This window comes from Streptopelia decaocto (assembly GCF_964273445.1).
Source record: "Streptopelia decaocto genome assembly, chromosome: 1".
Lineage (NCBI taxonomy): Eukaryota > Metazoa > Chordata > Aves > Columbiformes > Columbidae > Streptopelia > Streptopelia decaocto.
In genome coordinates this window covers 202,909,795-202,936,019 of record NC_138663.1, presented here as the reverse complement: position 1 = coordinate 202,936,019, position 26,225 = coordinate 202,909,795, and the positions used below count along the sequence as shown (strand labels likewise).

Sequence of the window (26,225 nt, the reverse complement as noted above, 5' to 3'; positions counted from 1 at the left end):
TTTAGATGACTGCAAAGTAAGCTCAGGATTTGCAGTATTTTAGCTGTTCTGCAGTAAGTGTCAGGGGATGCTCAAAGATAATAGAGTACAATTAATATATGACAGATTAATCTACCCTTCTTACTTACTGCAACACTGCAAGGGAGGAAGAAAAAAACCTGGGAAACAAAGAAGCAATAAACCAGGGATGATTTAAAAAAAAAATGTTACTTACATTTCCTGAAGTTCTAAGTAGCAGTAATTATCAATGCTCTCTGATGATACCACAGACTTAAAGTCTGAGTAATAATGTTCCAGTTTAGTTATCTATGTCTAGCATTGAATTAGTAGCAATTATTATTTATAATTTATCTGCAATTGTACAGACATGTCCTAGTCAGGGATTTGCACTCCACTGAATCAAATGCTGTAAAAATATGCAGGAAAAAAAAAAAACAAACAACAAACACCTGTCCTAAAGCATTTGAAATACAAGAGTAAAACAGTCAGCAATTCACAGATACAAGACTACAAGAAAATAGCAATTTATGAAACTAGCAAGATAACTGACACGAGTAAGAACTAAATACATAAGTCTTTCTCCATGTAAGAATAAGGAAAATCTTGCTTTCAAATGTCAAGGCGATGCATATTGCACAATTTAAGTAAATGGAGAAAATATTTACCTTTATCTGGCCTTTTTCACAGGGTTCACTGCACACAGATCTGATGATATTATTTTTCTCTGACCATATTTCATCATCATCCATTTTCAGCTCACCATTGTCCCAGCTGCCAACATTGATATAATCAAAGTAGTCCTTCCCCATTTTCTTGAAATTCATTATTTCATATCTTTGGAAACACAAAGAGGAGGCATAGCTGAGTTGAGGAGAACATCACAAAACATTCAAACTAAAGGAACACTATACAGTTAAAATCAAGCTCATTGAAATAAAGAAGTGAAATTTCAAGCATTATGCTTGCCCTGGAGTGTCTCCCCGTAATTTTTGTGATATCGTCAACTTTTTTTTCTTTTCTAATTTAATTTTTCTTCAATCACTACAAAATTTTCCGGATCACTTTGGGTTTAAGTGACTGAGCTTCTGAGTATGACAAGGACAACAATGAAACGAGCCAGACAAGACTGATCCTGTGTAACTCCCAGGACTGAAGCCAACTGTATAGGGAACCTTAGCTGTCCTAGGCTCCCTCTATAGCAGATGCAGATAAATCTAAACCTATAATGCTGGTTCCCAATGCCACGTGCTCCACACTGTCTGCAGGTGCTTATTCACTTCCTGAGGAAGCCTGAAGACCGCTGAGCTCCTACAGTGAGGTAGAAGAAACCTGGTCCTGTGGGATCAAAAGAAACTTCCTGTGCTGTAGGACTGAAAGATACAACTTAGTGTGGCATCCAGAGAGGAGTCAAGCACAGACACCAGGGCTCTGAACTTACTGGAGGCTTCAGGGAGATCAAGAGGCATCTTGTAGTCCAGTCATTTGAAGAATGAAGCTGGCTTACTCTTTTTTTTTTTTTTTTGTTTTCCTTTTTCTTTCACAACATAGCAGCAGAAAATGCTGGTTTTGCCCATCCATACAACCCTCTTCATTTTTAAATAATTGCTCTGCAATCAGAACACATTTAATTCCTTGTATATTATGGTGTGGAAGAGTGGAAGAGAAAGAGTATTTTTGCTGCAGTCCCAGGCTGCTTTTGAGTCAGATCATCTCATCATCTGGGGACAGAATCATTAAGAGCAGAGACAGAGCTGATCAGAGTTTTCAGGTTCGTGTTCCTCCTTCTTCCTCCTACTATCTTTTTAACTCCCGCAGAACACTGTAAAAAGTATATGGAGCTGTCTGGGACTCATCAGCCTCCTACTGGCATGTTGAATGCCAGGCCCGCTTTCTGCCTTACAACCCAGTTCTTTTAGCACTTATTTGTAAGGCACACATCAGGCAGCTCCTGAAGTGCTGATGTTATCTTTTCCTTTACCACCTTTTTAGTGGTTTTTGCAGTAATCTGATTAAGCAACATGAAGTTCATCAATGAAAAATAAACAAATGATACAGACTGAGAAGATGATGAACACAATCATAGTTTTAAAAATTGGCCCGGTTCATAAATGAGGAGCCAGCTTTTTCCTGGCAGCAGGCACAAAATTAGTCCCCAAGGCAAAGTAAATGGACAGGGTAGGATAAAGAGTGAGACTGTTAGAGTGTAATTTGTGAAGTACAATGAACAGATAAGTAAAAGAACCAGCTTATTGAATCAAACAATTTCTTAAATAAGATATTGAAGCATCTATCTTAATTTTGAGCAAACGCTTTTAAGACTGAGGAGCAGGAGCCATACTATATGTAATATCAATATTTTTCCAATGCTGACATAAAAATATACGGTATAACTCTTTAAGATATACTCCATCCATGGATATCAGGATGCTTTGCATGAGGAAACAGTCTAAATGTCCCAGTGGAGAAACTATGGTAGGGATTCAAGGCCAAAATCGCACACAGGTCAGGGTCAGGACTGCAAGCAACCTGTGAAAGAAAATGAAAGCGGAGCTTGACTGAATGGACAATATGATCTTACCCCTATTGTATGATTCTTGAGTTTTTCCAAAAGAAGAAGAAGTGACCAATGACACAGCTAGGAAGAAAAATTTATGGTAGTCCTAGATTTTGGAATATTTCACTTTCATTCTGTATAAAGGAAATGTCCATGGCTTTGAGGATGACCTTGTTGAAGTTGGAGATGTGAATGCCAGACTGACACAAATTAACTGAATCCAGACAATACACACACAAACCCAAATAAATAAGCTTTTATGCATGATTATAAACCAAGGTGTTTGGTTTTGTTGTTGTTTTGTTTTGTTTTTGTTTTGTTTCGTTTTGTTTTTCTGAGGTTCACAGGCATATTAACAGTCTGTTCAAAGATTAAACAGACTAATCAAAAAGTTAGCCCAGAAGCCACTGTGGGGTCTTTATTCAGCATTATCAGGACATTGTAACACTCCTCTGATTATCGCTTTGTTAAAGCTGTCAATTCAGAATTTCATGGACAGATGAACAAAAGTACTCTCAATGCTTAACAGGCCATGGGAACCAGAACAATTGTCCCTCTAGTAGTAATTCCATGCTTATATCCCAAGGAAAATACCGGAAAGAAATCTAACAAATTAAATAAATTTTAATTAAATAAACTTTTGCCTTAATATGTTTTGTCTTTCACAAGCTCCTTGTGCAGAGCAGCATTGGTAGACTGATAGTAATAGCCAGACTCAGTAAGTCCATTGCTATAGTGGAGGTTCATGAGTCACTGGTTCCCTGGAGCTTCCTTGAGATACCACAGGGACAGTTTGTCACTTTAGGAAAGGAGAGCAGATGGTGTGATAGCACATTTCCAGCAGAGCCTAATCACAGTGCAAACCCCTTGTTTCAAAACAGAAGTGCCATGAAGTTGCTGAGAATCCATATTCTATTGGTAGTACAGCCAAAACATCAGCATCTTGTCTTTCTTGCATTTTCTTGCCTTCTCAATTTGTTCTTTGGAGTTTTTATAGTATTTACAGATAGTTGTTCTCTTCCTGAGAAAACGTGTCTGTCTCTTTCAGACTCATTTGGTTTTTTCCTTGTCTTCTGTCTCACCTAAAACAAGCCTTCCACTAGACTGGCTATCTGCTTAAAGCTCAACATAAACATAAAGAACATTGGAATAGGGCCAGGATTCAAAGCATCTTGTGGGATTAAACATGTGTTGTATAATATCAAAACCCTTTTGCTACACATCAAAATCCTGAGCTATCTAGGTCAGAAAGGCTTTTTATGTTCTGATTTCCTGCTTAACACCACCGCCAACGTACAGCTGAGAGGATTTAAATTTCCATTTTATGAAGTGAAGATGCTGCTATCAATGCAAATGAACAGGGGAGATGAGTTGTTCCAGTGTGACCACACCATCTCCTAGCTGTTGCAAATAGTGTTTGACAGTGCTCCAAAGACTATAAACTACTCAAAATCTTGGAGTTAGATATGGAGCTCCATACAAAGCTTTGACTCAATGTTGGCTACTTTAAGCACATAGGCTGGGTTTAATAATATGACCATTGTAGGAGTAAAGGGAACAAAGAACTATATTTCAAAAATAAATTATCTCTGGGAGCATTTTGTTATCACACACAGTCCATTAGTCGGAGTAGGCAGATCAATACTGTATGTCACACAAATCCAGTGAGGCTGGACTTTCTGAAAGTTGCATTACCCCAAGGTGCACAATCAACATGGTGTCCCCATGGTCTTTGGTGAAACACTGATGTCCTACTCTGACTGAGCAAATGACTGCACATCATGTAACTCCTTCATCATCTTTCTTAGAATTCAATTTTAAAAATGCTGAGATGTTCAGTTAAATTCCTTGCAACAAACAGAATTAAATCATTAGTGTTAAGCATGCCAGCATGAGGAAAAGTTAAAGGTCTCTTTGCAACATTTATATATTGTCATTAGTGTATTGCCATGCCACATATAATTAATTCATAGCAGACTACAGTCTTTCTGAAAGAAATGAGTGAAACAGAGATTGGCATGAGGTAGGATGCAGCCCACTGCATCTGAGCACCATAAACCAAATGGAAATCCTTTAAGAGAAGTCTGGGATGAGTATTTTTAAAATAATTTGGTCAAAAATCCAGACTTACCACTTTTCTTCAGAATTCAGCCATTTGTAAAAATAGAAATGTTTAGTGGAAGACAGCCTTGCTCACCGAAACTGTGTTAAAAATAAATTTTCATCTGAAATTTTCCTGGATTTCTGCCAGTTTGTATCTTAATTCTCTTACCAACTCACAGTGCACTTCTTTAGAGCCTAAGTCTGAAGAGTTCTAAAATTTGTGTCTCCAGAGACACAACCAGATTGCTTTGTAGGTGGCTGCCCTGCTGTCTTTTGGGAAGAATGCTGACTTTACAGTCTTTCAAATAAAAATTTATTTGGAAACTTCAGAAAGTTTGGAAAAGTCAAAATATTCTGACTAATGGATTTACTTTACCTACACATCTCTACTCAGAAGTTAACATTTTCCTTTGAGTTCACATTAGTGGGAGAAGACAAAATTGAAATGAATGTGCAGGATGAACAATTTTCCCTCTAGTAATGTTTATATGTTGCCATCACAAAGATGTTAAAAAACTTCCCAATATTGTAGACAGAAAAGACTGTATCAACCAGACTAGAGCAAAAGCAGTGAGTGAGGCAGGAATCTACCCACCGAAAAATAAGGAAAAATATACTTTGAATGCTATCACACTTGCTGTTCATGTTCTGACAGTTCAGTAGACAGAAACCCAGAAAAAAACTCATCACTCTTTAATGTGCATTTATATGAATACTGCATATATGTCTCAGAAAAAGAAAAAATTCTCTTATATTTCATAGAAGTATGTATAAGTTATCAGCAAAAGAAGCTTTGTTTAAATTCATTTTGGTTTATAGCAGCACAGTATGAATTAATGGCTTAGTCTGTTACAGAAGTGGAAAGTTTTTATTTGGAAAGTATGGAAGCACATTCTTCACAATTCTGGTGGAAAAAAAGAATCCCAGAAAATTAATGCAATATTTTTGATATTGTTTTACTTTTATTAACTAAAGAAATATGTCTACTATGATTGCCTATTGTTCAATCGAACACATACACATAAGCTACCAAAGAGAGATATAGCAATGTTGTGGTGGTCATCATGGTATATGAACATAAAGTTGGAGGTCTGGTGGTTTGTAGAGAGAAGTACCTTTTAATAGCACAGAAGAAGCAAATTAATACAGGAAGATTGTGTGCCTGAAAGTTCGTGTCCTTTCTCATCACAAAAAAAATGCACATAAAAAAAAAAAAAAGTTATTTTGAAAAAATAAGCACAGGAAGTCAGTAAATGTGAAAATAAAAGTATGAGATCTTACTTCTGATGTGAAGTCCACATGTATCTACTGCGGTCAGTTAAGGTGTCTGGTACCAAATAGTTTGACACATGTTAACATTACCTTCCTGGTGAGTCGCCATTCTCATCAAACAAGATCATGTCCCCAGAGACCCCGGTAAAGTTAGTCTTCATGAGGGATTCCAGGAGCTTCCGACCATCTATGGGCTTCATGGCATCACAGAGGCCCACATAGCCTGGGCAGAGCGAGAGCTGCATATTGTGGAGGCCATACGCCATCGAGTATATTGCATTGATCACAAAGCCCATCTTGGAGTCCTGAACGTGTTGCGTCCTCAGGGTCATCTGGCCTGCCAGGGAACATGGCAGAGCAGGTGGTTAGTGCATGGGGCTGGAATACCATCAGCTCTTATGACATCTGTTGTTGAGTTGGTTGTTAGTGGTGGGAAAAGTATTTTTAAGTATCTTAAACAGTTCATAACAGATGCTCTTACTGGTATGCACACTGACCATGTTAGAAAATAAAAAAAAAGAAGAAAGAGATTAAAGAAGAGGTTCTCTTTAAATATTTTACAATCCAGTTGATGCCTTTCTCTGTGCAGCTCCACACCTCACAGACTTTGTTTTTCAACTACTTTTCCATGTGTCATGAGCATTATAATTTAACATTTTGAAGAATCCAGGAACTTCTCCCTGCCTGCAGAAATCTCTCTACATCCTCAGAAATGTTTTGATGAGGTGTAAATGCTAACACGGGGTCTATTCTGTAGTGACCTTGTAGACAACACTTTTGTTTCAGAGACATGGGAACCAAACCAGTGTGAACAGACTGACCTAGGCACAACTCCTTTACTGAACCAAAAGCTTCCCGTGCTAATAACTCTCCTACCTTTATATCTCTTACTCCTCTCTGTTTACCAAGCAAGGATAATGATGCAATGCAGATAAATGCATTAAAGTGTCTGTGAACGGTTTGATGATGTGGGTTAAGCAATGACTCTCTTCAGCGAAAACTGGTTAACCTTACTCTGTTCAGGTTTTAAAACATTCTGTCTGGATTTCTATTTCCTATTTAAGTTTCTGTAAAATGCACAATAAAAATTCAGTCAGCAGCACCCTGAAAGTCTTTTTTTTTAATAGCACAGTTTTATTAATGGCATAGATTTGCTCTGCTGGCAGCACCAGTCCAGCTAAGGAAGAGTAGACTGGAGGTTTTCTGCCTCATATGTCATCAGCAAAGCTGCCAGCTGCACTCCAGCCACCCGATCTTTAGCACTGGGAAAGGAGAGGAATCAGAGATAAAGAAACAACGTCAGTGCTGCTGGGAATTAGTCAGACACCTTGGAAGGATTTGGCTCTGGAGGGAGAAAAAACAAAGAGCTCTACTAGAATATTTGGTCCCCTTTTGTCAGTAAAGCAGCAGTCCTTGGGAGCTGGGGAGTCCCATGTGTGGGCAGCTAGGAGCAAAGAGAATGGAAATAACCCTCCCTGTCCACTCCATGGGAGTCTCCCATATGTGAGCCAACAGCTCACCTTTCAGGCTGTGAACAATATCACCACACAGTCTTAATCACGGAAACATTTTAGAGTACTGAAAATATCGGGAAGTGTAGCAAAAATATATAGTTTAAATTGAAAACCATGGTGTAGAGTTCAGTAAGTGAATGAGAGTACTGAGAGATCCCTTTTTCCCTTCTGCGCTGGAACTGGCGCTCCTGGTTCCGCTCAACCTCAGGAGCAGTGATTAACAGTTTGGATAGTTAAGTGATATGAGCTTGAAATATCTGAAATAGAATAAAAATTTGGAAACAACACATAGTGTTGCTCATTTGTTCTGTTCTACTAAGGTATTGCTTTTTCCTAATTAAAAATAATAGGCACAAAAACTGCAACAATAGAGTACACGCAAAAGCCAGATTAATTGAAATTAAGTGGAAAATTGAACAAGCATATTACATTGCAATATACAAAACTTGGTTTAACTAATTATTCATCCTCAAAATTAACAGCTCACAAACCATACAGTTAATTATAGTAGCCATTAGAATGAATCAGATTCACATCAGCAATAGTATTTATTATGAAACGATATTTCAGCTGCTTTATTTTGTATGATTGCTTAAAGTATAATAACTTAATTCTTACAGGAACACTCTCCACTGGGCTTTCTGCTTCAGTTTTATAGAATTATACTTTCTTTAAACATTGAATCTCATTCAGTACACCTGATAATTTGTAATGAGGCTGCTTAGCTCTTCATAGAAGCTGCTGGCAATTGTCAGCGGAGTTGTGAGGGAATTAGCTGTTGTGAGAATTTCAATATGCTTCCTGCTAGTGGAGAAAACAATTCCCTGAGATGTTAACGGTCTGAATTTGCTGTGTAGGGGAAAATCCAACCTGCCAAGTCTGACTGTCAGCATGTAGTACCTCAGAATTCTGTAGTTAAGGGGAACATCTCAAAAAATAAGACAATTTTTTTGCTCTTTAATATACAGTAATATGGTCTCGAAAAATGCCAGTATTAAGAAAATAGTTGTCTGAAAGTGATTTTTAACCCATTTCACAGAGTAGTTAGGCACATCAGACTTGAAGCATCTAAGTAACCCTATTTAACTCAGTGGTCTTAAGATGTGATTTTTAAGGGAAGGGTGAATGCACAAACTAAAAGGCAGTCTTTCATAAAAAAAAAAAAAAAGAAATAGAAAAGCATAAAAATGTTTTAAATCTATCCCTGCAACAAGTATGATTTAGGTAGCCTTAAACACATTGTTCACTCTTGCTGGAACTCAGATACATATTCTTAAATTCATCCACAAAGCGCTGTTTTCAGACAAGAACTTTTCCTGACACAGGGTCATCAAGAGATGGAGAAGGGGCAAGGGTGAATTTAATGATGATACCGCCAATAATGTTCAATGGAATTGACTTTACTGGTTAAAATCTCAATCAAGAATAATGAAAAAAAATTTAATAAAGGTTGAGATGCTACTACAGAATTAGAGCGCAAAGAATAAATATCTACAGACTGTAACCCACATGCTTGTTTATGATATCCATAGTACAGATTTTACTATTAGATTTTTTAAAAGCCCCTATCTATAAAACATCTGTTTTCCTCCATCTTGCACAGCCCCATGTGAGAAAAATTTGCAAAGAAGGAAATAAGAACGTCTTGCTTTCCTGTGGGCTGGGAAAAGCCAGCGTGATGCCATTTAATGTTGGCATGTTGGATAAGCAGGACATATTCACATGAAAGTTTTCGCTCAGTTTAGGTGTGGGCTTTCAAAGCCAATCTCCAAATCATTCCTGCTCACTGTGCTTTGGTTTGGACTCGGAGTCACAGTTTTAGGGCAACATATCAAATTTGTTTTATTAATAAGAGACACTAAAACAGATCAAGTACCCTGGGAAGGCACCTAATGCATCATAACTGCAAATGGTTGTTCAAGCCTCAGGACCAGGCTGCAGCCAGTTTAGAGTAAACTTCCACTGAGCTGTGAATCTTTCGTGTCTCACAGAGTTTGCAGTCAGATTTAGCATCACTCCCAGGATGCTGCAGTCGTCAGGAGTTGGAGACACAGAGGTGACAATGTGCCTGGGCCAGGTATAAAGCTGCATTTCATATGTCTCCAGTCGATTCTTGTTGCAATTTTGACAGGCTTAAGTACCTTTTCTGTGGCAGGACTGAGCAATTTTTTCAGGACATAGCTCATATTCCCACAAACATTGTTTGGAAAAATATCAACCTGTTTATTAATCTGTGCTGAATTTGGTGGTTATTTCCAAATTATGATAGAAAGTATTCTGTACAGCAGTACCTCAGAACCAATAAATATTAACACTGCATCATGATAATTGCTGCAGATATAAAAAATTCTGCCTCCTGCAATTAAGAAGGACAAGGCAATGGGAGAATGCAGGGTGAATCTAATCATACCTAAGGGGGAAAGTGAGACAGTACTTGCAATCATAAGTGATCAAACATTGTTGAATTCTTTGAGAAAGCAGGGAATCTCAGTGGTTAGTGGATGTGCACAGATATCTCAGTTCTGTCCTGTTTATTCCCTTATCTTTCTTGCTTAGGTAATTTTAGTAAATAAATAAGGGCTTAACCTATTATTTTCCAAGCTCTGGGATCACAAGGCAATTCCAGTTTTGAAGTCATATAGCCATTTCTGTCTACAAAATACTGTAGAGACAAATCCTGTCCTTTTGGCAAATCAGATAACCCATCCGTCTTTCAGTTTACCATCTAACAATAGTTCCTCTCTACTACTTTTTATCTGCCATCTTTCCTTAGACTAAATATCACTCAGGAAGAGGACTACTTCACATTATCTTCCTGTTTGTCCTCTGCGTAATACAAGGGGCTGGTTATTTGCTGGAGTATTTAGATGTTATCATGCTATCTCTGAAATGAAAGTAAAATTACCCTGTATTTCATGGGAAAGATAAGTATGCAAATATTTATTCTACAGATCATTTAGGAATCTATACATACAGGATTTAGGTGAGCCTTTGCAATATGGTTAAATGCACTAAATATGAGCTTAGGAATTTGCTGCCACTGGAGTAGGTGGTTAACATCTATGCGTTTTCCTACTTAAATATATATACTGTTTGTGTGGATTTATCTTTATGTTCCCAGGTTTATTATAAGACTGTGACTATACCAAAGGCAAGAAACAGTCTAAGCATGTTATAAACTGAGAGCATCATAACATGCACCCTTTCTGCCCACAGTGCTGGGAGTGACCTAGTTTGGGACACTCCAGCAATATTGCAGCAGTAGATAAACATGGGCTATGCAGTCCAGCTCAGCTGCACCTCATAAAACAAGGCTTGGAGCCATGTGAAGGCAATTTCAGGGAAGTCCACATCACAGCTATGGAATATGCAGTGAGGCAGCCTGTTGGCGTGAACCTGGGAGTTTCATAGAATCATAGAACAGTTTGCCTTGGAAGAGACCTTCAAAGCTCATCCAGTGCCACCCCTGCCATGAGCAGGGACATCTTCACCCAGATCAGGTTGCTCAGAGCCCCGTCCAGCCTGGCCTGGGATGTCTCCAGGGATGGGGCATCCACCACCTCTCTGGGCAACCTGGGACAGGGTTTCACCACCCTCAGTGTAAATTTCTTCCTCTGTCTAACCTGAATCTCTCCTCTTTTAGGTTTAAATCATTACCCCTTGTCCGATCACAACAGGCTCTGCTAAAAAGTCTGTCCCCATCTTTCTTTAGGACCCTTTCAAGTACTGAAAGGCTGCAATAAGGTCTCCCTGGAGCCTTCTCTTCTCCATGGGGAGAAACCTGTTCTTCTTTCTATGGGGAGCTGGGCAGGGGTGGCTCTGAAAGCAGCCAAGAAAGATTAACCATGCAGAGACTGCACAGCCCTAAACTCCTGTTCCAAATTTGGTCTTTTCTGTTGTCACTTCTCCAAAACACAAATATGTAGATGATGGAAGAGAAACATGTTCTTTCACCAAGAAAGTGATTCCAGCTGGCAACACTTCATTCCTTGGATTTATTTAAAAAACAATTAGTGTACTTATGGGCACTGAGCCAAGAAAGGACTTCAGGGCCCTCACAGTCCCAGTGCCACGTGAGCTGGTTCTCGGCAGGGGCAATGCGGAGTTTTCCTCATGCTCCAGCATCACTCCAGCATTTCCCCTATATCCCTGAGCTCAAGCCACCCAGTGATGGCTCCACCAGCTGGAGACGGCTGGTAGCAGGGCTGGCAGGAGCTGACTAAATAGCCCTCCTCAAACTGGCCCTCTTGTCCCCTAAACACAGAAAAAACAAAACAAAACCTCTAACTTGAAGGAAATTCTGAAATGTTACTGTTGTTTCCAGTACTTAGCATGCAAATAAACAGAAAACCTGACATTCCTCTTTTCTTCTTTTTTTTTAATCCTTTCCCTTCCCTACTTTTTATCCTCAAGGAACATGAAATACATTTTTTTCACTTTACCAGCTGGTAACGTTACAAAGCCGCATCAAACAGGGATGTTAAGGAGTGCAAAATTACCATGGTTCAATATGCTTTCTCTGCTTTCTAACTTTTCCAAAGCTGAGAATACTTTTAATTTTAAAGAATGGAGAAAGGATAAAAAGAGGAGTGAAAATACTTTACATTCCAGATGGCACCCCTCTTATTGCATTCTTAAGGAGAAACAAGAGAAAAAATATGAGACAGAATATGGGAAAACATTTTTTTCAAAGTGCACGGCAGTTTACTATGCAATGGTTTTAGCACTGAAGTAAAGGGAAATTGGCAGTGTTTAATTTTGTTTTAATTTTAAATTTTCTCAGTGATCAAAAGTTTTTTTATGACCAAATCCTAGGGGACATCACAGAGGAAACCAGAAATACAACTTACAGTCTCCAACTATCTCATGTTGCCTCATGACTAACTCACAAATTAGTTTCTATACAGTTTCCATGTATTTCTCATTGAAGACTTCATGAATTCTTCATAGTTTGTTTTTTTTTTTTTAATTTTCTTTTTTTGTTTGTTTGTTTTTTGGTTTGGTTTGGTTTGGTTTGTTTGCTTTGTTTTTGGTTTGAGAGACAAGGGGCTAACGGAAGTGAGTTCTGGTTTTGTTAGCAAATACATCCCATGTTCACAGTACTTGAAGTTCAAGCACACCAACAAACGTGGGATTTTTTCTTTTTTTTTCTTTTTTTTTCTTTTTTCCTTTTTTTTTTTTCTTTTTTTTTGGTCTTTGCCTTAGTTAATAAAAAATCAAGACAACAGGCTAATCGGCTAATCTTTGCCACAAAGACATGGTAGTGTCTGTCTGCTCCAGAATATGGCGTAGGACTTCTTAGGTCTGTCCTAGGTCTATGCTGTCAAAATTGTGCTCCTTGGGAACACATCTGTAACCTCCCTTGGACCTGCATGTTCTGGATGGCACATCACCAAGTCAGTCCTCCCAGAAACATGCATGTCTCTTCAGTGAAGAAATGAGTGGAATCTTATAAAATGGAGGAAAGGTGGTATATGTGAATCAAGTTAAAGCATAGTGTTCATACCTAATTAAGTTAACATTGTTTAAAGACACAGAAATTACTTATTTTGGAAGCTATTACAAATTCTGCCATCAGAGCTTTCTGTTAAAGCAATGTGAAAAAAAGTAACATCCAGTTCTCTGTTATTTGTAAGGTTCTGCATCTATTTTTTTCGTTTAAAAATGAAATGCAATTGTTTATTTATTATTATTTTCCCTAATTTTAGTTTCTTACAGGCTCTTGGACTGACAAAAATGTTTTCTGCTCTATGGGAAATTTCATGTACTTCAAATGTCCTTTTCCATTCAAAATGAATATATAAACTCAAGATTGGATTTTATCTTTTCTGGAAAGGAAATTCAGAAGGAAAAAAGAAAGAGATTGGGCAACACTTGAAAATGTCATTTTGATGCTGTGGCAAAAACATAGCATAACACTGAAACAATGTTAAAGCAAATTATAAGCTTGAAACAAAACACTTCACTGTTATTGAAATGAGAAAACAAAAAAATTACTCATTTCAATGCTTTTCTTTCAAAGTGTGTGTCATTGAATCAACATGCTGCTATGGAACGCTTCGAATTTTAGAAGGAAATATCTTCCAGTACAATCCACTTGCCAAATGTTTTTGACCAATTCTAACTTTCACTCTTTGCACCTGAAAACCAATAATAGCACCATTACACTTCATGTGATGATTATCAATAAAATGTTAAATTTGAGAATGACCGAGGGACCAAATTCGGTGTCCCAAAATGCAAAGATATTCAAAATTTTTTTTCAAGTATGTAGTTGACTTTGGTGTTTTATGTCTATTTAAGCCTACATAAGCAAGGCATATTTAGAGCTTTTACAAATCTGACTAGATGTTGACTTGCATCCTTGGGAGCCTATGTACTGGTGGTAGTCTGGCTTCTGTTGTTAAGTTCAGTAAAATCAGTGAAAAGAGTTTTAGTGACTGTAAGTCCTAGCAGAAGGTAAGTCAATAGATGATTTCTTCACACCATTCTCTTAACAACATTATTATCCTTTCACCTTTGACAGAATTCAGTTTCTTTGGTCATAAATTGCAAGGAAACAAAGCCACTGCAGATGCAAAAGCACATTAAATACTGGCATATATCTTTCTGTACTTGCAAGCATACATATATGAAGTATCTGAGTCTATGTAGGAAGCTGAACTGCTGAGAAAAAAGAATGACAGGAGCTACTCCAATTCATTAATCTAATAAGAACTGTATATAATCTGAATACATTTAATTATAATTCACTTTTATTATTAAGCCTGAAGAGACATGGTATACCTGTAAAATGGTATTAATCTTCCACATAGTTTTCAAGGTTCAGAAATGCAGTGAGAAAAGGAATTATGATAAAAAGAACAAGGAATTATAATATAAAGAACAAAACCACAGTAGCACGGTATATACTCAAATATATCTAATATATAGAAGGAGAAAGGCAGGGAGCATAAAGTGAAAGAAAAAGAGACGTAGCTTTGTAGTCAAATTTTGGAGGAATTTGAATTCCGTAACAGCAGTGAGAATGAAGTTATTCAAGGGCTGAGTTACAGGTGTATTAAAATCAGGATAAATGTATATCAAAAAGTCTTTCTAGTAGATGTAACAGAGCATATAGCATTTCTTAGTGTCACACTGCTTCTTCCTCTGTGTCAAAAAAAATAATGACGCGTCTGTGTAGGCTCCTGGCCCAGATTATATGAGGCTCCTGAAAAATTCAGATCTAGATCTTTGTCTTACAGCTGATCTGCCTTGGGAAATTTCTGGACCTGACCCAGCATCACTGTAAGAGTAGTAATAAACTGGTTTTGAGCTCCAGATCTGAAATGTGGCCCATAAAAATGAGAGCTCGACCATCACTCAGCTTGCCAGTGTCCAATTATAAGACATAATATTTCAAGTGTATTGATATTATATTGATCAAGTGTAGAAACTCAGCATTCCTACACTTTTGGTTTTAGATTGCAAATGAAAACAAAACAAATCAAGTTAAAATTATTTTCTATTTTTTAAACAGTAAATTAAAAGGCATTGTAATTCTCCTGAATACAACTTGCCTGTCACCCAGTTCGATACTTGAAACCATAAAATCATAGAATGGTTTGGGTTGGAAGGGACCTTGGAGATCATCTAGTTACAACCTCCTGCCATGGGCAGGATTACATTCTACTAGACCAGGTTGCTCAAAGCCCCGTACAGTGGAAGGTGTTAAGGTTTTACATTTACATTTTATGTGCCCTTCTGTACCATTAGCCATAAAACTTTTCTCAATTTTATCCCTAATCTCCTTTCCCTCCTTTTCTGTAAATAAACTCTTTCACTCTTAATCCTATTCTTAATTGCCTCGAGATATATTAGTCATCCTTCATCTAAGTTCACTTTTGTACCTTTGGAAAAGTGGTTTTATCTCAGAGAAGCCACATGGTTAAATCATGAATGGAAGATTTGGATTTCTGCATCCTGCTAAGACCCATCCAGAATGCTGCTGCAAATCTCATTTACCCTGTTCATAACCTTAAGTATGTTATTTTTTCCTATAAACCCTGCCACTGGCTTGTTTCTCCCAAATATGTCAGACATAAGTTTATTTCCTCACTTTCAGTGCCCTCTATGTTCTGTCTGTGGTTGAACTTTGTTCGTGATTACCCAGCCTCCATCATTTCCTTTTCTGTTTTCTACCTTCCTGCTTTGAAACATGGTATTTAATGTCTGGACCCTGCTGTAAATACCTTCACAATTCCCCCTTCACCTTCCTTCAGATTCTTTTTTCTGTTTTTCCTTTTCAATAAACTACCACTTTTCTCTGAAGTCTCTAACCTCTGCTAGTCAAACTAAGATGTTGAACTGCTTCATCAGCATCAGCCTCAGTGAGACCCCACCTGCAGCTCTGCATCCAGTTCTAGAGTCCCCAACAGAAGAAGGACATGGACCCTTTGGAACAAGTCCAGAGGAGAACTACAATGATTATCAGGGGGCTGGAGCACCTCTCCTATGAGGAAAAGCTGAGAGAGCTGATGTTGTTCAACCTGGAGAAGAGAAGGCTCTGGGGAGTCCTTAGAGCAGCCTTCCAGTACCAAAAGAGGACCTACAAGAAAGCTGGAGAAGGACTTTTTACAAAGGCATGTAGTGACAGGATGAGTGGTGATATCTTTAAACTGGAAGAGGGTAGATTTATATTAGATATAAGAAAGTCTTCCCCATGAGGGTGATGAGGCACTGGAGTAGGCTGCCCAGAGAGGCTGTGGATACCCCATCCCTTGAAGTGTTCAAGGCCAGGATGGACAGGAATTTGAGCAACCTGGTCTAGCAACCTTGTCTCTGCCCATGGCAGGGGGCTTAGAACCAAATGATCATTAAGGTCCCCTCCAACCCAAACCATTCTATGATTCTATGATTCTCTATTTATTTGCTCTTCCTTGTCTTACACTTAGATCACAGATACTTGCAATATGTATGCTGGTTTTGCTCTGTGTTTAAGTAGCACCTCAAAAATACCGTTTCATCCATGTCTCTGGCTTTTACACAACATGGCAAAAGTAATATAATTTAGCAGCAGGGGGAAAATAATTCATTTAACAGACTGGTAATTGTAATTATTCTGGTTGTGCCCTAATGACCTTGAAGACTTGACTTTTCCACTAATGTTGGTTAGGCCAGAGTTTCGCAACATATTTCACTTGCATTGGGTTTTGCTTCTGCTCTGTCTTAAAAACACATTTGTAAAACAACCTCACTAAGAGGAAAAAGGACCAGGAATTTGAGTTCTGGTGGTGACACTTGTCTGTAAAACAGCAAGTACGTACACACTTAGTCTTCAAAGGTCCCAAGGCAATCAATACCAAAGGACTGGATTAGCCTTTTGTGACCTGAAGATTGTCATTGAGTGGAGTTACTAATTTGGATCAACTTGCACACCTAGTTACAAACTTTGCTGAATTGTGTCCTAGGATAATAAAAAAATATCTCACTGGTGCCAGAGGGGAAACCAAATCCAATTTTTGTAAAATCCCTAGTGTTTGAAGGCCATTACATGTCTTTTTAAATATGTGTTTAAAATTCTTTGTTCTGACTCTCGGTGTTCAGAGGTGGTTTGTAGCAGCTCTCCTGTGGCATGGAACTGATTACATTGAAAATCAAGTCAGATAAGTCTGCAAACTTCTCACTTTCTGTATTGCTCCAGCTGGGCAGAAAAATCAATGAATTTAGCAACACCAGTGACACCCATTTAGATTAAGTAAGTATGTTCAAATCTGCAAACGAAAAGTGGGCTTGATGCTAAAATGTTCATCTGAGTGTGAACTAAGTCAATGGGAAGGGATGGAGACCTTTTAGTGCTTAGAAATGAATGAAGAAAAAATATTTTTGATGGTTTTTCACATTCTTTTTATTTGGCTGATTTCACAGTTCTATTGTGCATATCTTATTAAGTCATGTCTTCATTTCATGATCATACGTGCTTGGCACGGCCTATGGATAACTGATATTAAAAAATGAAAATAAAAAACCCGCAAGTCACTGGAGCTGTCTTCATTTCCTTATGACTTAATGTATTTTCTGTCACAGAAGTAAATGTAGACTACCATTTTACTAGGCAGGGATCAGCAAAGTAAACACAATGGCTTAAACAACTAAATTCATACTTGTGGCACCGGCGAAGTCAATTATATATTCCGATTTCAGCCCTATCTCCTTGTGCTTATTTTCTTGCTGTTTAAATAAGCTGTTCATACTGTTAACCATTGTTTATTTTTTCATGATAGTGCAACCAGGTTGCAGAGAATAATCAATTTTTTCCACTGGTTATTGCTCTCTGTATAGATACCTTCATTTAATAATGACCACATCTATCAACACTAATCAGCTTTATGTTTATCTTTTTATCATTATCCCAAGAAGTAAAAAATGGCTTGCCTTTTGGTGCAAAAATAGATTTTTATTTCACTCCAGCATTTCTCAATAAACTCAATCTCTTTAATTGGAACACTGAGAAACACACTTAGTGCTTTTTTTTTTTTTATTTTTTTCCCTTTTTATGCAGCTGCTGGGGAAGACAATGCATTCAATTAGATAAACTAAAGGGCACTGTCCTGTTTCCTTATCAGGATAAATCTGAAGCAGCACTATTATATTCATCATTGTGCAGAAATTGTCAAGGCAGTCTATGAAATGGTTCTGACCATGAAGGGCAAGTATTATCTTTACAACTGAGGGAATCTAAGACTCAAAACTTTGAGTTCTTGAAGTTAAGAAACCAAATATAAATGTAGGAATCAATAGAAAGACACAATTTTCAAAGTCATATGGAAGATAGGAAATGAGGTAGAGGCAAAAACTACCATGACAGTCTCAAAAATTAGTTTTAATTTTAAAGTTAAACTCCCAACATCAAAATCTCTCAGTCTTTTAATTCTCAGAGAATAAATTTATGTCTTTCCTGATGGTAAATCCACAAAGTTGTCCAAGTTTAATATTTCTTCACTTTATCATACACCCTTGCCTAGTATTGGGGCTATTATGAGAAAAACAGTGTTTCTTATCACTAATGACACACAAAAATGCCATTAAATAAATCTGCTTGTAGTCTTTTTGGCCAACCTTTCAGTTTCCTTTACATTAATTTTGACAGATGGTCTAAATCAAAATCAAGACTGTAAAACTGAGTAAAATGATGACTAACAACTTACTGTGTCAAAAACCTGATTAACTGAGCAGTTTTAATTAATTGTTGTGTGTATTGTTGTTAATCTGGGCAACTCCACAACTGAAGCAACGTTTTCCACTCTATGGCAATGAGAAAGAATTAAAGCCATCATAATCTGTTTTTTGTTCTTTTACTATGGCCATCATGGCCCAGCACTGAATATAACAATAATGATGAATGCAAAGTAATTAGAACAACCTGTTTGGGAAAGTAATCCTTCTCTCTGTTCATGGTTTGAAAATCAGCAGATTGTGATCCTTGCACATTTCTTTGTGTATTTGACATTCCTGAGTTTTAGGAACTTATTTGAGCTGTAGCTCATTCAGGATCTCTTTGTTGGAAACCTTCCAGTGATATGTGCTATTCAAACCAAGCTAGTAAAGCTTTATGATTAAGTTGTCTCATATCCATGACTGGGTGACATCACATCTATCATAGCATCTCCCTGCACCCCCCGAGATATTTTTTGTTGTACTGGTGAATTGTATTTTGGGCACTATAAAAGACTATAGGCACCTATATTTCACAGGTTCCAATGTTTCGTATAAAACAGAAATTAGATTCTCCCAGTGTTGGTAAAAAGTAAGTAAAAAAAGAAACCCAGAAAAGTCAAGTGGAAATGTCATTGCTAATACAGCACATTGGTAGAAACCAAGTCTTTATTAGCCTGTATCCTGCTGTTCCTACTGTATTGACATCTCAGGAAAGAGAACTACAGTATTGTGGGAAAATCAATGAAGTTTACTGTTCCATATGCAGTAGCATATGTCATTAGCTCAAGTAAAACCTGTGTTGGAAGGATAGCAGAAGAAAAATAATGGAGAAAAGTCAGTTGAATGTTAAAGATGTACACTGAGATTTTGAGATTCCTAGATTCCATTTCTATCTCAGCCACAAACTTCCTCTATGACCTTGTCGAAATCAAAAGAAAGATTCAGAAACATTAAGTGGGACTTAGGTTGGGTTTTGTGTTGTGTAAATCTAAGACTTGGATCCTTAAAGCCATTTTTTAGTCTCATGCGTGTGTAAAAGATTTTGACATTTTAGGGAGGGAAGGTCCCTTTGGGCTTAGAGCTGTGGTTGGGCTAATGCTCAGCACAGCACCACCTTATGCCCCAGCCCCAGCAGGATGTCCACAGTCTTAGTACTTCTTGGCATCTCATGTAATAAAGAGTAATTAACAGAAGTAATAAAAATTAATAATAATAATTTAAAAAAAAAAAGAGAAAACTGTACCAAATCTTTCTGGGAAAAAGGGTTTTGCCACTGTTTTACTAAACTGACAAAATGTTGTGGCAGTTTTGCTAAAATCAGTGCAATTTAATGAAAAAGATCAGCTCAAAATGGCATTTTCTGAAATGACTCATGGTTGAAAGAAAACCTAATGAAATCTTTCAAACCAGCCAGTCTTCTATCTTAAGTACACAAATAATCACCATTAACATATGGACTTCAGATGACTTCTAGTATATTAACTCTCTCATTGCTCCTGTCAGCTAGAGCAATATCATTTTCACTGTTTCAGAAAAGAAGCGTTGAATTTTTGCCTTACAACATTTTTGGAAGTGTTTAGTTGCCTGTGGAGGTAGAGTAGAATCAAGTTTTTCAAATATAGAGAGGAATCAGGTACTGAGGCACTGTTTGTTTCTTTAGAGATGTGGATACTTTTAAAATTGTGGTTGTCGTCATTTTGTAAAGAGCGAGGATTGCAATTCCAGCCTCTTTCCTTCCAATCCTACTCAGACCAGGCTGCATCAGTCCAACATGAGGTGTTTACACCAGACATTCAGTCACACTGGTTTATACAGCAGAAGTAATAAATTCACTTACTTGTGCAAGTCTTGTTATATTTCGGATTCTCTTGAGGAAAGCCTTCCAGCCGACATTGGAACCTGTGCTGCCAAAATTCCTGAAACCATGGATTTCGGTGATTGGTTTCAGGGCGAAGCTGTAGGTAGTAATCATCAAACCATTTCACGTCAGGAGACTGGAGCTTGATTGTTATTCCACCGACAGCTTCACGCTGGTACCCGTCTGTCACGTCATACCTGTCTGCCCAGCCATCACTGTGAGGATAAATGAAATGGAGACAACATTAACCATTCAACAGAATAAGAAAAGAACTTCCTTAATAGTAAAATTTGAAGCCTAAGTGCACATACTCACACCTGTGATTCTGAGTGGAGTTTAGTAAAACACCCGTAATACTTATAGCAGAAGAACTCAGTATTTTCCTTTTCCTTTTTTTTGGCTTGTCACTGGCACCTTCTGCTTAGATGATATATTCTTCATCCTCCACTTCAGGTAATTGAAACAACATTAAAAATCACAGATCCTAAAATCTGCAGTGTATAAGCACATCTCTGCATCACATTAAGCCTCACTGTGCTTTAGGGAGAAAATCCTGGATTCAGTGTTTTACTGACACCTGGGTGATACTACTCTTACCTAAAAGGAGGTGACATTGATGACAGGACCTCTTACAGTGTGAAGGGCAAGGCTGTGTCGCACACCATGCCTAGACTATACAATGGACAAAGAGACAGAAGCAAATTTTGAATGGGCTGACACTGTTCAAGCAGATATAACAGCTCGGAGCTCAGATGCATTGCATCTGAAGCAATAAATTCTCTCTACAGACATGGCTCATGAAGCTGGGTGAAGCATCATATAGATCCATGTGTAGCTTCTGTTTCTTGGTTGCTGATAGCTGGAGTATTACGATCTTGTGTGACACTGCACCACATGCAGAATTTTAACCCCCTTCTGTTAACCTTTCTGCTTGCAACACTCTGACCACAAGTATCCAAAAGTGACTGAAAACCCAAATCAAACAAAATTTCACAAAACTCTCCAGGTAATTCCCCTCTCCCCAGTTTCATGATGGATTCTCTTGGAAATACTGGCATTTATAAAGTTTCACTCCACTCCACTAGAAACGTATATATCTCATTAGAGCATTGCAGACTGTTGTATTATAAACATTATATTTCAGTTTTTCAAAAGCCCCAGGTTACAGAACTGTATAGGAATTTCAGATTGTTTTTTTTTCGTCCTCTAAAAAAGCACTGATGTTAATGACTGTAGAGAGAACCTTTAAATCCTAAAGGTCGAATAACTGAAGGACGAAAAATAAGCTTAATTTGTCTTCTTTTAAAACTTCATGAGTTGTTTAAAGCTAGCCCTAACAATTTTAAGTCATTCATAGTGTAGCTGATACAGGTGACCTTTATCTGTGTGGTTCTGTTGCTCTTTTTTGATCATCTGCTGTCTGCTTTAAATGCAGCAGATTCCCTGTTCTCTACAGGGGGACTCAGCTGTCCTCACACAGTGCAGAAGTCAAGACCTCAGACAGTAATTCCTTCTGCACAAGACATTGTTTTCCTTGAAGCCTGGACTCTTGACTACATCTTAGCACAGCTGCAATGTCAATAAATACAAGCGTTGCCAGTGGCAAAAATAATATTCAATGTCTGGGGTGAAAATGAAGGGACCATTAAACATGCTTCAGATTTCAAATGCATTGATTTACTCAGCATAAAAGATTAAAAATATACATTAATGGAAGGAGAAAGATAAGCATTAATGTTCAGCTTGAATACAGCACATCCAATTAGGGATGAACACAGATGTTAATGCTCTGAACTGCAGTCAGGAGGATCAGTACAGGTAAATACTCCCCACCTTCCACCAGGACTATGTACTGGCCAAAGAGTTAGAAGCATTTATGGCTTGTTTTGTGATTAAAGCTGCATAAGGTCTTTTTTAAAATTTATGAGTGATTGAACCTTTTATTTGCAAGATTCATCTTAATCTTCGGCAAGTTCTAAAGCAGTTTTATCCATCCTCATAAAATATAACAGGTTTTATGAATGCAGGCTGTGATAGATTTGCTGTAGTGTGTTTTGTTGTTTTTTTGTTGTTGTTGTTTTTGTTTTTTAAACTGAATAGAATTTAACAGAATTGCAGTTGTGCTGTCAGTATTCGAGCTTTATTGATTCTCTCACAAACAACTGAGAAAGAAACTGTTTTCTTGTAATTAATTTCTTTATAATTTTTCAGAGGAACAGTTTTGTAGATCTAATCAAGCAGACTGCTGTAAAGTGTATAGTATTAGTTTATAAATAGCTATCCCCTTTAAGAAGGCTTGCAACAGAGAAGTGATTTTAAAACTTTAAGTCATTTTAAAAGATAGAAATAACCACTTCATATTACATAACCCTTCTTCTCAACTTTTTCGCAGAAGGCCTTCTTAATTCGAAAGAGCTGCTTTTAATTCAGATAAGTATTTCAGCTTAGCTTCTTGGGCAAAAGGTTTTTAGGAGTGTTATGTAAAAGATGTACTCAAAGTATGTATTATAGAGACAACAATATAGAGATACTAAAGCCTTGGATAGACAAGGTGGCAAAGCAAATGTTAAACTAATATTCAAAGGCCAGTGAAAGTGGAGTAGCAAAAAAGTTTTGCAAGATACAAAAAACCTTCACTAGTGTGTGATATTTAAATTATGCACCCACAGTAGAGTAATGGTACTTATGGGTAGTCAATGACAAGCTGATATAATGTATTTGGGATATTAGACCTCTGTCATCCTCTGAACTGAGTAAGGGGTGGGAAGATGAGGGAGAAGTGGACAGAGAGGGAGATATCTGCTTAATTTCGTAGTCTTCCCTGTCCCTCCTTAGACTTTCTTTCTTGTCTTAATCTTACTGCAGTAGCTGGTAGTATCTTTGTTCTCCATTGGTTGTTGCATTATGAAAGCTTGCAAATGGTATTGCCCATTGCTAACATCTACTGGTTCAACTGACAAAAGGTGCTTTGGTACAAGAAATTGGCTGTAACAAGGAGCTCCAACAGAAGTTCAGAATGGTCTCCACTCTCATCCACGGAAGTGGTGAGGTGCATAGGCTACCACGAATGCAACACAGGACTGAGTGCTGGTGAAAGAGATGGTTCTTCATGTTAGCAGTAGAGTGTACAGGATATTTCGGTGAACAAGTGGTTAGGAACAGCTTCCTCACAGGTAGTAAAATAAATCCAAGTGAACAGTATTTCAGCAACAATTATGAAAGAGCTCAAATAGATTAAATGGGACATGGATATCCTTAACAGATCACTACACAAGTTCATTTTTTCTCCCTTGCGTGGACACTGTGCTTTCCAATGTTATTCTGACAAGTGACTGGGTGATTTTGATTACTAGAAATAGGTGGTGTTGCTTTTTAACAAATGGAAAAATGTCCTTAGAGTGATCCCACAAAGACTTACATAAAGACAGAGTTGCACATGGAGAAACCTTGCTGTGAAAGAAAGCAGTAGTTGCACAGCTGCAGCATCAAAAGTAAAAGCCCCTTGCTGAGATATCTATCTGTTATATGCAGTAAAGCATATATCTCATTCATAAGCAAGCCAGGGTAAGAGGACTACGACATGTGCAGTTCTGGCTGCCTTTAATATTACCCTCAAATTCAACACATTGGAGAGTTGTCTTTCAGAATCATGATGTTTTTTATCCACATCCAGTTCTTTTGTGTTAATATTCTTGGCTGTCAGATTAATATCTAGTGCACTTTTCTTAAAGGCTAGCTATGTGATATAGGATAATGTTCATACAGTATCAAACAAAATATATAATTGTTAATGACATTTCTTAAAAAAAAAAAAAGATGACATTTCAGAAAATTCTTGCACATCAAAGAAAATAAGGAATGACAGGAGGAAGGAAAAAGGGCAGAATGCATACATGGGTTTTATGGTTGCAGTACTAACAAGAGATGAACTTGAAATAAGAGGGCCATTATCATAATGTTCTCTATCTCTTATTAGATATTATGCGCATGTGTACTTTGTCCCAGATACCACTTTTTGTAGGATATGCCAGGGTGATGGACATTTTAGTTGAAGAAATATCCTTCAGCACACAGAGGGGAAGAGTTCTGCTGCTTTGTTGAAGGTGTGTTTAGTTTACTCACAGTAAATCACAACAGTTTAACAGAAAGGCTTCAAAAAATGACACAACAGAGCCACAATATTTATAACATTTCTAATTAATAAAGACAACAATTAATGAATGACTATAAATACACTAACCTAATTCAATTGTGTAGATCACAACTGTACATACAATTACTTTTAAAAATCTCAACAGAAAAGTGGAGTCAAAAGAGACCCTATTTAAATTATTGGGTTGCACAACTCTGATCACAGTGAGTACTCTGCTCCTTCCTCTCCCACAACCCTGGATACTAATGGTAGTAGTAGAGAATGAGTCTTCAGAATTCTGTAACTCAGCATACCTGATGAAATAGGACTATCACTGTAGGACCAGTATGTACTGTATGTAAACATATAGATAGAGGTGCAAACTTTTTAGGATTATATTTGCAACCTTAAAATGTGAGAAACATGAATATGGATTCCTGGATTTTCTGTGTTTTGTCCTTTCCCATCTTTCCTATCTTTCATATGAAATAGCAAGCACCAATAAGAGCTTCTCCAGATGGGTGGCACTGATGTGCCAGTTTCAGTCCACACTGCCTATTATATGCAGGGATTGTGGGAGGAAGGAAAAGCAATCTTTGACAAGAAAGTGTTGATCTCCAAGAAAGATGAGATGCAGGATTGCATCTCTTTTAAAGAAATCTCCACCTGTTTGAATGAAGTCTTTTTGTTTCTTCTGGGAAGAATCATCATGGAGTTAAGAGAACATTCAGGTGAGGAGCAGCACAGGAGCAAGATCATGCTTGAAGCATTATGAAGAGGTCATCAAAAAGACACTTAATGAATATAAAGATCATTCAATATGCATGATGGTGATGACTGCTTTGGGCTCATACAGTGCAGTCAAGAAATTGCTAGCCCTCCTGAAAAACATTTACAAAAAGTTAGTCAATCCCTGTCAACAATGACTTAAGCATTTAATTCCACAAAAATCTTCAAAAATACAAGACAGACATTTCCCCAAGAGTATTCCACTTCTACTTGGTAAGTAGCATGACAATCAACAGCATGGAGAATGCTACTGATGTCAATCTACTTGTCAGGGATAACAGAGATTTGCAGAGCTGATTGACACCTGCTACAGGACTAGCAAATTATTAGAGTTGGACATCACTGTAAACAGGACAAAGGAAGAGAACTATTGTCAGCTTAAATTAGATAAGAGAATGTGGAAAACTTTAATTTCGTGGTAAGATATGTGTGAGACGACAGTTGCTCAGAAGAGATCATTAAGCACACATAAATAAGTAGACAAAAAAAAGATTAAATGGGTTCAGGAAAAGCAGGGAAATGGAGTAGGAAGGAGGTGTTGCCTCAAGCATCAAGGTCTCATTTATGTGTTCAGAGATGTATATGGAAGGAATTAGGTCTATTGACTACTGTTCATGCTTACAGATGATAAGTATTTGGTCCTTCATGTGATACGTGTTGATTAATGCTGTCAAATCTGGAAGATGATATGGAGAAAGCTTTTTGTGAGTTGCTACCAAATAATTCTCCAAAGAACAGTAGTTTGTCTATTAAGTTCTTGGAAAGCTTAGGTTGCATTACTTGGATACAGGCTGTACCTAGTGACAA

General features: G+C 37.6%; 1 protein-coding gene across 3 annotated transcripts in view; it reads right to left on the bottom strand.

The window, feature by feature from the left end:
• GRM5 (glutamate metabotropic receptor 5) overlaps positions 1-26,225 on the bottom strand; it is a gene marked incomplete at both ends in the record, with an annotated part of 250,819 nt that overhangs the window by 38,186 nt on the left and 186,408 nt on the right. For all 3 annotated transcript variants that reach the window (XM_082073920.1, XM_082073918.1, XM_082073919.1), the window contains 3 exons: positions 666-834; positions 6,020-6,266; positions 20,477-20,712. In XM_082073920.1, coding sequence (XP_081930046.1) covers positions 666-834; positions 6,020-6,266; positions 20,477-20,712 — 652 coding nt within the window. The remainder of the gene's footprint in view (positions 1-665; positions 835-6,019; positions 6,267-20,476; positions 20,713-26,225) is intronic.